Raw genomic sequence first — 14,246 nt, forward strand, 5'->3', positions numbered from 1 at the left:
AGCAAACACAGCTGTGATGCCACATTGGACAGGCCTGGGCAGCTTAGGTGCGGTGGAGGGTTACGAGTTGGGCGGAGGTTTCCTCGGCTTGAGCCTGGGGACAGGGCAGAGGGTCCCTCCAGGGGCTCTCACATAACCGATAGGTCCCACGGATACCAGGTCTTTGTGATAATTTGCAAAACAAATACTTTGTTGTCAAGTGAATTTGGGAACTCTTGGGAGAGTTACAGTTGACACTGACCTATTAAACACTGGGAAATCTTGAGAAATGTTTACTGTTAAAAAAAAATAGGCCTTTCCCAGAAATATTTGACAGTGGAGCCCACGACCTCACAGCTATGAAATCTTATTCAATGCTGAGTAGACGCGATGTGTCATGTACTGAGGTAAGGGAAACAAGGATCCGTGTTTTTAAGAAATGATTGTAGTCAGACACTGTAATTGGGCCGTTATAAAGCTCTGGGAACTTCTCTTCTCAAAGTAACCGTTCAGCCGTCACAGTCCTCAGTGATCTCTTAGACAGAAGATTCAGGCTCTCAGATGGCCCGTTAGGGACAGGATGAGAAATGTGGTAGTGGAGATGTGTGTAAAGAAAGCAGTGCTTTTCACATTATGGGTTTTGACCCTTTAGTGGGTTGTAAAATCAGCACTAAAAAAGAAACAGGGCTTCCCTGGCGGCGCAGTGGTTGAGAGTCCGCCTGCCGATGCAGGGACGTGGGTTCGTGCCCCGATCCGGGAGGATCCCACATGCCGCGGAGCGGCTGGGCCCGTGAGCCATGGCCGCTGAGCCTGCGCGTCCGGAGCCTGTGTTCTGCAGCGGAAGAGGCCACAACAGTGAGAGGCCCGCGTACCGCAAACAAACAAACAAACAAGCAAAAAAACTGGACAGAATCCTAGTCACATGTAGAAAGAGTAATAGTGTTTCACGAAACTGTCGTTTTAGATATCTATTTGTGTAAAAGATATTTCTTACTGTAAATCATGAGAAAATATGTTGGAGAAATAGAGATAGCTTGATGGGAAAATAAGGAATAATAATAACAATCGCTAAAATTTACTAAATATTTTAATATTCCGGGCACTGGGCTAAATGCTTTATGTGCGTGATTTCATTAAATTCTCACAGTATCTCTGAATGAGGTATATTATTACCTTCATTTCACAGATTAGGAATTTGATGTATAAAGAAGTTAACTAACTTGCTGATTGTCAAACACCTAGAAAATGGTGAAGCCAGGGTTTTATTCCAGGGATTCTGATTCCAGAGCCCTTACTCTAGAGAAAGGAAAACTTAATTTCCTTCCCAACAGAGACGCTTCCTGGAAGAGGTGTAGTACTTCTGCAGAGCTCTGACAGCGAGAAGACAGGAGAGTGTGAGCAAGGGGATGGGGTGAGAAGCGGTTTGGGGTGACCCACAGAGGCTTTTCAGCTGGGCTGGTCCAGAGCCGGTTGTAGGAGAAGGGAACCGAGAAGGGAGCCTGCATGCACAGTGGCCTCGGACTTCCGGTAAACAAGTCATGATGAACTGTGAAATAAATTATGCGGGAAAAGAACACAATCCGATTTTACGTTTTAGTAAGAGAATTCTGGTCACTGAGAGCGGATTGGAGAGAGGAGACAGGCGGGTGGTTCCTGCAGAGTCTAACCAACACTCTTGCTACAGGAAATCATTGATTGTGTCTGAGTAGCTTCTGTTTTATGTGCATATTACTGTAGTGGGTGGTATACTCTGAAGTTGCTAGGTTTTGATGGACTTTAATTCACCTGCTGTGTATCTGAATAGATAATGCTGTGCTGGAGTGCTAATGTCTGTTGCTCTGTTTTTATTATTATTTGCTGGAAATTGACTTGATTATAGTGGTTGGGACGACTGAGTTTGCACTTCTCCCTGCAGATACTGCTTCTAGGCAAGGACCCATAGAAGCTATTCAGAAGTCAGTCCGACTGTTCGAAGAAAAGAGATATCGAGAAATGAGGAGAAAGAATATCATTGGTCAAGTTTGTGATACCCCTAAGTCTTATGACAATGTTATGCACGTTGGCTTGAGGAAGGTGACCTTTAAGTGGCAAAGAGGAAACAAAATTGGTAAGGAAACTAAAGAACATAACACAAAGATTGTCTCTGTTAGAAATAGCAATAGTTACACTTCTTTAGGTTAAATCTTACATGGTTGGTCCTTTTCTCTTAGGGAGGTGGCAAATATACATTGTATCTTTTGCAGAGGGGTTTGGTTTTTGTTTCATTTGTAAAGTGTTTTCTAAGAACAATACAAAAGAGACTTTAGAAAGAGAGTTTTCAGTGGTTCATTCAATGGAATGGTTTTGCCTGGTAACTCCAGAAGTTGCCAGTGGAGAACCACACAACTTTTACCCATTTGTTCTAGTTTGTATTCTTTTTATCTTATTCCCACAAGATTATTATTGAAGCGAGACTGGATACAAATTAAGACGGGACAGTCTTTTCTAAAACATCAATTAATTTCCAAGTGAAACAGTTTCTTGTAAAATAACTAGTGATAAGATTGTGTGAGAGAAGGAGATGATTATGTTTCAGATCTTTCCCCCATTTAAATGCATTTATCTGGACTTCCCTGGTGGCGCAGTGGTTAAGAATCCACCTGCCAATGCGGGGGACACAGGTTTGAGCCCAGGTCTGGGAAGATCCCACATGCTGCGGAGCAACTAAGCCCATGTACCACAACTACTGAGCCTGCGTGCCACAACTTCTGAAGCCTGCTTACCTAAGCCCGTGCTCTGCAACAAGAGAAGCCCGCGCAGTGCAATGAAGAGTAGCCCCCGCTCGCCGTAACTAGAGAAAGTCCGCGTGCAGCCATGAAGACCCAACGCAGCCAAAAATAAATTAAAAAAAAAACAAAACTCTCATTTAAAAATAAATAAATGCATTTATCTTTTGAGCATTTAGGTCTGAAGAAGCAAACAAAGTTGTAATACAAGACTCTGGGAGCCTCAGGACATTGAAGTTTTCGTAGAGCTATCAGGGAAGACACACTGAAAAGAATCAAGTCCTTTATAAATTGTATTAATTCTTGTTTTCAGTCTTATTCAGCCATATATCCCCTTAGTTTAATGTCCCAAAAGGTGTGTTAGTAGAATATCCCACTAATATCCCACACGCCTGGCCATACAGCAATGAGGTGCATTGAGACGACAGTCAGGCTTACTCCTGGCCACTAGCCTTGCCCGCCCACCTCGCCCAGACCTCCTTGAGGGCCACAGGGGCTCAGAGGTGTGCACTAGGGGACTTAGTACTCACCTTCATGCCTCTTCTGGGGTTTGCCAGTCAGTTCTACTCTATTCACAGGCATTGACAGGTAAGACATAGTGAAAAGATTGCTTAAGACTTCAGTTATTACGGTTATTAGGGAACATTCAGAAACCGTTTAGATCTTGAAGTAGTAGACTATAGTAAGCATGGTTATAGATACATGAATACAGATTTGGAATTGGAAGAGGTTATTGTACGTTTCAGTGAGTTGCAGTGGCCTGGCTCTGGTGGCTGAGAGCAGCTCGTTTGTTCCTGTTCACAGGGGAAGGGCAGTATGGGAAGGTCTATACCTGTATCAACGTGGACACCGGTGAACTGATGGCCATGAAGGAGGTGGGTGCTGCAGCCCTCTGGGGGCCTTGTTGTCTGAGGCCTCCGTGTGGTAGAGATTTGGAAGCGAAACTTGTGTTTATGAGGTTAGAGCTGGCCTAAGTGCTTCCATAGTGAGTCGTCTAGGCCTGAGGTCTGCTTCTTAGCATTTACACCATTGGGACCAAGAGGGGACTTGAGCGGGGTTGGGGGTGGGATTTGTGATAAGGTTCAGAAACGAACAGCTTTTTATCTGCTGGAGGTAGAAAGCAGGAGCAGGGAGCGCCTGAAGAAGGCCCCGGCGGGGGGGCACCGAGGGCCGTGGAGGGTGAGGCTAGAGCCGCGCGACCGTTGGTCCCCGAGTGGCTGTGAGGGGCAGCGGGCACATGTGGCCCCTCCTCAACCCCTGCGGCATCTCCCATCTTCCCTGTGCGGCACTTACCCGCGCTGCTTTATGGCCTCATTCCCACGTGGCTGTAAACTTCGTGAGGGCAGAACCTTATCTCCTCTTTTTATCTTGCCCAGAACCTAAACACCTGTGATTGCTTCCTGAATCACAGGAATGTTTCATGTTTTGGTTAATTCAGTCTGTAGTTATGAAAATGATCCCACTAGCTGTTATCTGCCCACATATTCTAAAGCAGGCGTGTTTAATTCAACAAGGAGGAGAAAGCCTGGCAGTGAAGTCACAAACACACTGACCATGGTGCCGTGGGGCTGGACAGCGGACATGTCAGCATCCCAGCCCTTGCATTCAAAGTCGGCGTCTTTCTAGCTTGTGACATTGCCAACAGTAATCAACAGTTTTCCTTTTCCAGATTCGCTTTCAACCTAATGACCACAAAACTATCAAGGAAACGGCAGACGAACTGAAAATCTTCGAAGGCATCAAGCACCCCAATCTGGTTCGGTATTTTGGTGTGGAGCTGCATAGGGTAAGCCAGCTTTGATCACACTGTTTGGTGTGAGCGGTCAGTGAGGGCACAGATGGAGTCCTGTCCTACATCACAGGTCTTCTCATTTCAGAGCACAGTAACTTTGCCTAATTATCAGGAAATCTCCATGAGTTACATCATTTCTGCCTTCTCTCTGAAACTAGAGGAGTTCTTCCTAAAATGTAAGTTGTAGACTGTAGTCATTAACCCGACATTATAAAGCACTGAAACCCATCCTGCCAACCAGAAGATTTCTCTAATGCCCCTTACACAGCTGTGGGTCGCTTTTTTTTTCTGCCATTTGTTACTGAACCACTGTTGAGTACATTGTTCGGTAACGTTTTTTCTCTTACATGTATTTAAGGAACCATTGTGAAATGAGAGAAAATTAAGACCTCAGATTCTTTTCCCCCTTGTGTTTAGACATAAACACTTTGAGGGAAAGAGGATAACTTGGAGCGTCTTGGTGGAATATGAGCTTCTGGGGAATTTGGATATTGGTGATTTTTTACGTTTTTCACAGATAAATTCATATCTGAAAAGGATGTGTTTCAGTACTTAATAATATATTTATAGGGACAGCCCTGTTGTCCCTGTCTGAGATTATATAGCGGACTGAATTTCAGAGGATTATAGACATTTATCACCTGTGAGTTGGAGATGTTCTTATCCCAACTAGCTGTATAATTCCAGACAGAGGAGGCAGGCAGAGACACGGCTGTAGGGGAGTTAGAAATGACCGTTTTAAGACGAATTCAGTATTCAGGATGGCAAGTGTAGCATACCATTAGAAAGGAGAGTCCTCTGGGGTGTGGCCAGTGAAGCGTTCCAGGTTCTTCACTTAGTGTCCACGTAAACACAGGCTGCATTTGATTCCTCCCGCAGGAAGAGATGTACATCTTCATGGAGTACTGTGACGAGGGCACCCTAGAGGAGGTGTCGAGGCTGGGACTTCAGGAGCACGTCATCAGGCTGTATTCTAAGCAGATCACCGTCGCAATCAATGTCCTCCACGAGCATGGCATAGTTCACCGTGACGTTAAAGGTAATGCCCACATTCGGCTCCCCGCCAGAGCCAGCTGTGCCCAGCACACGGCGGCTGCCCCCATGTCGCTTCTTCCCGCGCCCGCACATCACTTCTCTACAAAGAAATACCTTTACTTGAAGTAGTCTTCTGTAAAGAACCCAGCGTTAAGAAACTGTGCAGGACACATGTCTCTGTCTAGGAGGGTATAAGTCCGCTGTTCTGTTCAGCACTGCTTTTAGCCAAATCTATTACCCCCGAAATGAAACTTGCTGTTTTGTAGGCTGATTTCGCCTGCCCTGTGTATTTACTAGACATTCGTGCTCAGAGCATCCTTTCTTTTCCTTGTGTCAAGAACCTCGTGTATTTATATATAAACGTCGTGAATATGTAAAGTGACGGTGAATCAGGAATGCCGGTGTAAGTTACGATGTGCAGCTGAGCTTGGGGAGACGTGGACGGGGTTTATTTACAGCACCCTCCTCCAGTGTAGAGTTCTGCTAAAGATCGATTTGGTCACGCTGACTGACTAAAAGTTCTGTTCCCTTCTCACGTGTGGTGAGTAGCCATGCTTCTGTCCCAGAACTGTCCCTCTTGCGTTTACCTTAACCACACCGTGCCCCTGACCTCTGTATTTGGGAGTCTTGGGGATAATTAAAGTGACAAATTAGCTTTGTCTCTAATGGCCCTAGACTGAAGGATTCCACTCTGTCCCATAATCTGAGGCCTAAACAGGTTGATTCTAGAATGGCCGGACTTCAGACCAGGCATTCGCCTCAGAGCGGGCTGGGTTACCCCTCACCTGCTCTGCTGGGTGGAAGGATTGTCCGCGCTCTCTAAGGCGGCTCCTCCTGAATCCCCAGCATGCCCCAGTCATGCTGCCTGCCCGCCCGTCCGCCGCATTGCTTTGCTGTCTGGGATCATTCTGGGCATTTGCTTCAATGGCTCTGGGTCAGGCCATGGCATTGCCTGTTTCCAGTTGTTCTGACACAGATTCCATGCTCATGGAATGGTACCTTCATGTCGTTGGCCACGGCCATAAAGAGAATCCCTCAGAGTCCCTGAGTCAAGTCCGCCCACGTGCATCCTTGGGACATTCTTTATAGCTCCTCGTGTCTGAGAGTGTGGGCCTGGGAGCTGGCTCCGGAATCACGCAGTTAGCGCCGTGCGCTCCTCAGGCTGTGAGGACCAGGAGATCGCAGCTCATCGCGTGGCTTGCTGTCTAAAGTGAGGGGCTCCGTGTCGCTTTTGGAAGGAGGTGCCGTCGACACGTAGCGCTGAGCCGTGCCACTCGGTTGGAGTGGCTGCGGCCGGTAGCCTCTGGAGGAGGCAGAGCCGCCCTGGGAGATGAGCGGTAACCCCGGGTTCCAACTGGAGTACAGGCCGGGCCTGTGTACCGCTTGAGGAGATGTGAGACAGTCACAGAACGTGCTTTTCAGGCAGTCTGAAATCAGTCCAGTGGTGGCCTCGGGTACAGCTCTGCAGACCAGCATCGTGTGTGCCAGGTCTTGTCTACACGTTGCTTTCTGTTGCAGGCGCTGCTGATCGTATATAAACTTAATTTTCAGGGACTGTGGCCACAAGCATTTGTGTTTTATGTGTACTTTCTCTTTAAGTATCTCCCTGGGTTTTTAATGTTAGAATTTATGCGTGTATTTCAGTTCAGAATGTATTGGTCAGAGCTATCTGCACTGATACTAAAGTATCTTCGCTGTGTTTTAACATTTGTGAGTAAGGCTTAAAATCTTTCTATGATTACACTTTGCAAGTGAAGTTTCGTAAGTCTTTATAACTTCTGTGAATCAAGTTCCTGATGGTTCAGGTTACCGTGTAAACTTTAAAGTGCCTGCGTTGTGTTGTAGAGGCTCACAACTCCTTATTTCTTGTTAGGTGCCAACATCTTCCTTACCTCATCTGGACTGATCAAGCTGGGAGATTTTGGATGTTCAGTAAAGCTTAAAAACAATGCTCAGACCATGCCTGGGGAGGTGAATAGCACGCTGGGGACAGCAGGTGGGTCCGGCTAGATCTGTCTTTGCATCGGGGCTTACTCCAGTGTGCTGGGACCTCGGCTTTCCCTTTTCCTCCTGGTCAGCAGACGTGGAGAGCAGGTGAGGGCATCTAACCAGACGGGGGAGGAGCCACCCCTGAAAGCGCTTGTCAGATTGGGAAATCACTTTTCTCCCTCAGACTTAAAGGAGGGAAGAAAGGCCTCTTTTCTTCCCAGAAAAACCTTGTCATTCACGTTGGGTTTATTAAAACTATTCTAGTCAAAACAACATGTTTAAATGGTGATTATTTGACTGTTTAGAAACACGTCATAAAATTCTACATCCTCCTTTGCAGGTTAAATTTCATATTCTCATTGCAGATACAATTTACCTGAATATTTGCATATTCAGAATTGTCTTTTAGAAGATATTTTGGCTCCTAAAATGTCCATCCGAGAAATTGATTTGAAATATTTATTTTCAAGTTTTGATGTTTCTTAGTATGTAATTCAGAGAAAGTTCCTCCCCCCCCCACCCCCGAACAAATTAGTTGTTTCTTCTATGTGGAATATTAAGCGATATTAGTGTATTGCTTGGCTCTCGTACTACGTGGTGCTATATTTATAACCCATTCTTATCACCATATCTGTGACTTTTAAAGCATACATGGCCCCAGAAGTCATCACTCGCGCCAAAGGAGAAGGCCACGGGCGTGCGGCCGACATCTGGAGTCTGGGGTGTGTCGTCATAGAGATGGTGACTGGCAAGGTGAGCAGAGCCTGCACCGGGGGCAGGGGGACCTGAGGAGGGCACTTTACGTTAACAGAGCAGTAACTGTGGTCTTACTATCATTATGAATACTGTGGACACATTTCCTGCAAAATAGAGAACATGACCCGTCAAAAGATAAGTAAGTTAAGACAAGTGACAAACTAGGGACCAAATATTTATAACATACATGACTTAGAGAATTCCTCAGAGGAACCAAAAAAAGCATAATTCTCAAAACACAGAATTAAGCAGCTGTGAAAAGAAACAGGAAGTTGAAAACTTATGTCTCCACAAAGACTGGCACAAGAATGCCCGTATCAGCTTTATTCATAATAGCCAAAACTTGGAAGCCACCAAGATATCTTTCAAATGGATAAACTGTGGTAATCTACGTGAGGGAATACTGTACAGCAACCAAAAGAAATTGGGCCGTGAAATGACATGGAGAAACCTTAAAAGCACATTGCTGGGCTTCCCTGGTGGTGCAGTGGTTGAGAGCCCGCCTGCCGATGCAGGGGACACGGGTTCGTGCCCTGGTCCGGGAAGATCCCACATGCCGCGGAGCGGCTGGGCCCGTGAGCCATGCCTGCTGAGCCTGCGCGTGCGGAGCCTGTGCTCCGCAACGGGAGAGGCCACAACAGTGAGAGGCCCGCGTACCGCAAAAAAAAAAAAAAGCATATTGCTAAGTGAAAGAAACCAATCTGGGGAATTCCCTGCTGGTGCAGTGGTTAGGACTCGGCACTTTCATTGCTGAGGGTGCGGGTTCGATACCTGGTCGGGGAACTAAGATTCTGCAAGACTCGAGGCATGGCCAAAAAAAGAAACAAGCCAATCTGAAAACACCACGTACCGTATGATTCCAACTATATGACATTCCAGAAGAGGCAAAACGATAAAGGCAGTAAAAGATCAGTGGTTGCCAGGGCCTCTGGGAGAGGGAGGGAAGGACAGATAGGTAGAGCACAAGCGTTTGCAGGGCAGTGAAACTGTTGTGTATGACACAGTATCTGAAAATTGATCTTCTGATGAAGACACCACTAATGAAAAATTCTACAAATATATAGAGGCACAGCGTGTGTGGGGGTGTAGCCATTACTCATAAAGCAAAAAAGTTAGAAACCTCTTAAGTGTTACTAGTAGGAAATTATTATATAGCTATACCTCGCAGCTGCTGAAAATAAGTGCTTAGTAACTATTAGCTAATATTATTTCTATTAGCGTTAACATAGAAAGATGCCCATGATATCTGTTATTTCAGTCAAGCCATGCATTAGAAAAAGAACAAGTTCTCACATTGAAGAACATATATCTCAATAACTAAACGATGGTCCACAAATTAGAATGCCGTACAAACTCAGTCCTTTCCCCCATGAATCTCATTTCCCTGTAATCATAATAAAATAATCTAAGCTTTGCAAATTATCAATAATTGGATGCCGATTATTCAACAGTGTGGCATATTAAACATCCCTGTATGATAGCTGTTGAATTTTGTTTGACATTTTTATATTATTTTATGTTACATTTTTTATTTACATGATGATGGCATCTAGATAATACTGGACTAATTGGACACCTAAATGGGGTAGGCAGACTATGCTCACCACCTGTTTTTGTAAATAAAGTTTTATTGGCACATGGTCATACCCATTCCTTTATTATATTATAGCCTAAGGCTGCTTTCACGCTACAGTGGGAGAATTGAATAGGTGTGACAGAGACCATATGGCCTGCAAGCCTAAAATAGTTACTGTTTGGCCCTTTAAGTAAAAGTTTGCCGGCCTCAATATGTATCAACGTTGAGATGCCTAAAAAGAGATTGGGCAGTTGCATTTCTGTATGGCCATGTAGTATTGAAACCTGATTTTTTTTTTCTGTTTTTAGAGACCTTGGCATGAATATGAGCACAACTTTCAGATTATGTACAAAGTGGGAATGGGGCATAAGCCACCAATCCCTGAAAGATTAAGCCCAGAAGGAAAGGACTTCCTTTCTCACTGCCTAGAAAGCGAGCCCAGGATGAGGTGGACGGCCAGCCAGCTCCTCGACCATTCCTTCGTCAAGGTTTGGCAGATTGTTGTGTAGCCCTCTCCTTGTTTAAGTATTTGAGTTTTGATCGCATCTGGCACTTAAGGAAATTTGGAGACTTAAATATAAAATATCTGTATCTGAAATGGGAAGAAACTAAATGTATTATGCTGGGGAATTTTGTATGTTTTTTCTTTTGGAAAATGTTCGTCGAGGTTCTCCTCCTTGATCCATTTGGATGGTTTGAGGTGCACTTGGGACTATTAAATGGAATTTTAAATGGGGCTGGATGAAAGGCACAATTTTCCCTCTTTTAGAGTACACAGGTTAGTAACAACAAACCTCTACTGGGAGAGTAGAGACAGGGGAGTAATGACTAAGCATTATGTTAAGAGCTGTGATAATGGTATATATGCCATGTTGTAGGGTCACTGAAAAGAGGAATTTAATCCAGTCGGGTAATCCCAGCTATTACTCTTCTTTTTCTTTTTACTCTTTTTATTTTTGGCTGTGTTGGGTCTTCCTTGTGGTGAGCGGGGGCTACTCTTTGTTGAGGTGCGCGGGCTTCTCATTGCGGTGGCTTTTCTCGTTGCGGAGCCTGGGCTCTAGGCGCGTGGGCTTCAGTAGTTGTGGCGCACAGGCTTAGTTGCTCCTCGACATGTGGGATCTTCTCGGACCAGGGCTCGAACCCGGGTCCCCTGCATTGGCAGGCGGATTCTTCCCTGGTGGCGCAGTGGTTAAGAAAGTCCCTATTAACTTCCTTTAGAGTGAGATGCCTGAGCTGTTTGGGAGGGTTTAGCCAGGTCAGGAAACGCAGGGAGGAGTATGGCGGACAGAATGGAAGAGACATGGAAAGGCTCACTGCTAAGAGGGTGAAGCACCCAAAGAACTGTGTATCGGGACATACTGATGGAGCACAGGATGTGGAAAGTGGCAAAACATAAGGCTGGGAAAGTAAGCAGGGACCACATGAAGGGATTTCAGTTTTATTGTAAGCATGACATGCTTAAATTGTGTTTTAGAACAGTCACTCTGGAGGTGAGAGGCTAGTTGGGAAGCTGCTGACACAGCTGCTGGGCTGGGAGTGGGAGGTCAGGGGTGAGTCACCAGCCGTATATAGGAGTGAGAGTGGCCGTGAGTGAGTAACTGATGGGATGTGAAGGGTGCGTGACGGGGAGGAGTCCAGGACGGCTCCCGGGCTCTGGCTTGTGTCACCAGGTTATCGAGATTCCATTTGCCAAGATAGGTAAAGAGGGCATCTGGTTGAGGGTTGCGTCGGGAGATGATGGTCTCCTCTTTGGTAGATTGAGTTCGAGGCGTATTTGGAGTATCTGTTGGGGGATTTTAGACAGGCATTTGGGTATTTTGGACTGGCACTTGAGAGAACTGGGATAGGATACGGATTTGAGAGAGAGAAATATTGCTGGGAGAGCATTTAGAGGAGACATGGAATGAGAGTGGAAACCTGGAGAAAACATTTACAGGGTCCTGCAGAGGAGCTCCTGATACAGGAAAGGAAGATTCAAGAGAGGGGTCACATTATTTCTGGGTGAGTGAAATTAAGTAATCAATAGCTGGATATGCTGCATAGATATTAGGGATTTGTAATTAAATAAAAATGTATTCTTTATAAAGTATATAAGCAATTTTTATTGACATTGTACAAATATGTTCTTTTTTTAATGTATTAAGCCCTTTTTTAAAAAAAATTTTATTTATTTATTTTTGGCTGTGTTGGGTCTTCGTTTCTGTGTGAGGGCTTTCTCTAGTTGCGGCGAGCGGGGGCCACTCTTCATTGCGGTGCGCGGGCCTCTCACTATCGCGGCCTCTCTTGTTGAGGAGCACAGGCTCAGTCGTGGCTCACGGGCCTAGTTGCTCTGTGGCATGTGGGATCTTCCCAGACCAGGGCTCGAACCCGTGTCCCCTGCATCGGCAGGCGGACTCTCAACCACTGCGCCACCAGGGAAGCCCCACAAATACATTCTTAAAAATGCTTTCAATAGTCAATTCATAGAGCAGTAACTTAGCACTGACATTTCATTGCATTGATTACGGCTTTGCTCTGTGCCAGGCACAGTGCTGGGAGCATCAGGATGCACTGATTATGACTTACCTGTAAATCTTACATGTGGCGTGAATAGGGTTCAGCTCTCTCCTGCCTTCCTCACAGGTTTGCACAGATGAAGAATGAAGCTAATCAGTCTGTGGCCTAGTAGTGTGTGTACTCGGAAAATTCTCCTAATCACTACTGTATGTAATATTTACATAAAGACTGTGCTGAGAAGCAGTATAAGCCTTTTTAACCTTCCAAGACTGAAGACTGCACAGGTGACAAGCGTCACTTCTCCTGCTGCTCCTGTTTGTTCGACGTGGCACGGGGCCCTCCTGAGTGATGGTGTCCACGAGGTAAAGAAGCTGCATGTTAAGTGCCATTACTACTGTACACGGACCATCACCTCCGTCACCTCCGTTTCTCGGGTGACTGAGAACCGTGACATCAGTGTAGTATTTTTGACCTTTCTAGGTTCAAAAGCAGTTGTAGTGTTATCAGGCGTCCTGGGCCTTGTTAATCTCTTGTTTGTCGAGTGCACTGACTGTGAAACCTTACCTGTTGTTGTTGTTGTTGGCAAGCCACAGGTTTGTTATGCAAAAGGCTGATTAATGAAATTTAAGAAAAAGGTTCTTTTTTCAATAAATGGTTTATTTTAGGAAAGCTCAGTTATATTGTCTTTTAATGGTTATCAGCTTCAGAGCCAACACATTATCTGATACAGAGGTCTGTCCTTGTCACTCATGTGTTCCTCAACAGAAGGGGTACAATCAAGTGTGCTGAAGGTGGGCGCTGGGTTAGGAGTTCCTTTAGGGTCTAGAATCGCCTTGCTGCAAAGGGAAAGAGAGAAATGAAACAACACTAAGGATGTAAGAGGCCCTTTTAAATCTTTGTATATTAACTGCAAGTTTATAACAGATAAAAGTTTAAGCCTTGTTATCACATGTTGGCGGCTCAGTTTATTTTCATATCAAGATATATAGGTACTGGGTCAATGTAAATACTGCTGAATAATCTCTTGACAAGAAAGCATCTTTTTCAGAATGTAAATATTTCAGCAGTTAGTTTTCTAAAATAGCCCAAATTATATGTCATTGATGGTGTTCTTTTCTTTCTTTCTGCTATTAAATTTTTTTAAAGATTGACCTTAAAGCTTCCTGAAATCTTTTTAGAAGATATCTGACTCATTCCTTACACATAGCAGCTGACTCTGGACAGGTAATTTCTCAGGCAGGTTCTGTATTCACCTTCCTTCCAGAGTAGTAGGTCCCCTCACATAGAAATTAATGTCCTTGAGAAAGCTGGCATCACGGAAGGATTTGTACAGACACTTAGGTTTTTTTTTTTCAGTAAAATTTTTTTTAAGTGTTTTTAAATGGCTTTTTGAGGTATAATTTACCAATATGTAATATTTAAAGTATACAGTTCAGTGATTTTTAGGATAGTTATATAGTGTATAGCCTTCATCATAATCCACCTTAGAACAATTCCATTACCACAGAAAGAAAGCTCTTGTCCATTTGCAGTCACTCGTCACTCCTACCCCCAGCCTTAGGCAGCCACTGAGCCACTTACTGTCTCTATAGATTTGCCTGTTCTGGACATTTAATATAATGGTCTTTTGTGTCTGGCTTCTTTCACTTAGTATGATAATTCTAAGGTTTATGCATGTTACAGCATTGTGTTAATACTTCATTCCTTTTCATTGCTGAATATTATTCCGCTGTATGGATATGCCACATGATTTATTTATTCATTTACTACTTCTACTTTTTGGTTATTATGAATGATGCTGCTCTGAACACTTGCATACAAGTCTTTGTGTGGACCTATATTTTCCTTTCTCTTGAGA

General features: G+C 44.7%; 1 protein-coding gene across 2 annotated transcripts in view; it reads left to right on the forward strand.

Annotated features, from left to right (window-relative positions):
• The window catches only part of MAP3K4 (mitogen-activated protein kinase kinase kinase 4), a 111,972-nt gene extending 99,327 nt beyond the window's left edge, over positions 1 to 12,645 (forward strand). For both annotated transcript variants that reach the window (XM_082668546.1, XM_082668547.1), the window contains 8 exons: positions 1,895 to 2,086; positions 3,549 to 3,619; positions 4,414 to 4,530; positions 5,416 to 5,575; positions 7,445 to 7,567; positions 8,207 to 8,313; positions 10,201 to 10,380; positions 12,515 to 12,645. In XM_082668546.1, the coding sequence (XP_082524672.1) occupies positions 1,895 to 2,086; positions 3,549 to 3,619; positions 4,414 to 4,530; positions 5,416 to 5,575; positions 7,445 to 7,567; positions 8,207 to 8,313; positions 10,201 to 10,380; positions 12,515 to 12,535 (971 nt within the window). In that variant the 3' untranslated portion in view covers positions 12,536 to 12,645. The remainder of the gene's footprint in view (positions 1 to 1,894; positions 2,087 to 3,548; positions 3,620 to 4,413; positions 4,531 to 5,415; positions 5,576 to 7,444; positions 7,568 to 8,206; positions 8,314 to 10,200; positions 10,381 to 12,514) is intronic.
• Positions 12,646 to 14,246: the final 1,601 nt, after the last annotated feature.

This window comes from Grampus griseus (assembly GCF_964374135.1).
Source record: "Grampus griseus genome assembly, chromosome: 13".
Classification (NCBI taxonomy): domain Eukaryota; kingdom Metazoa; phylum Chordata; class Mammalia; order Artiodactyla; family Delphinidae; genus Grampus; species Grampus griseus.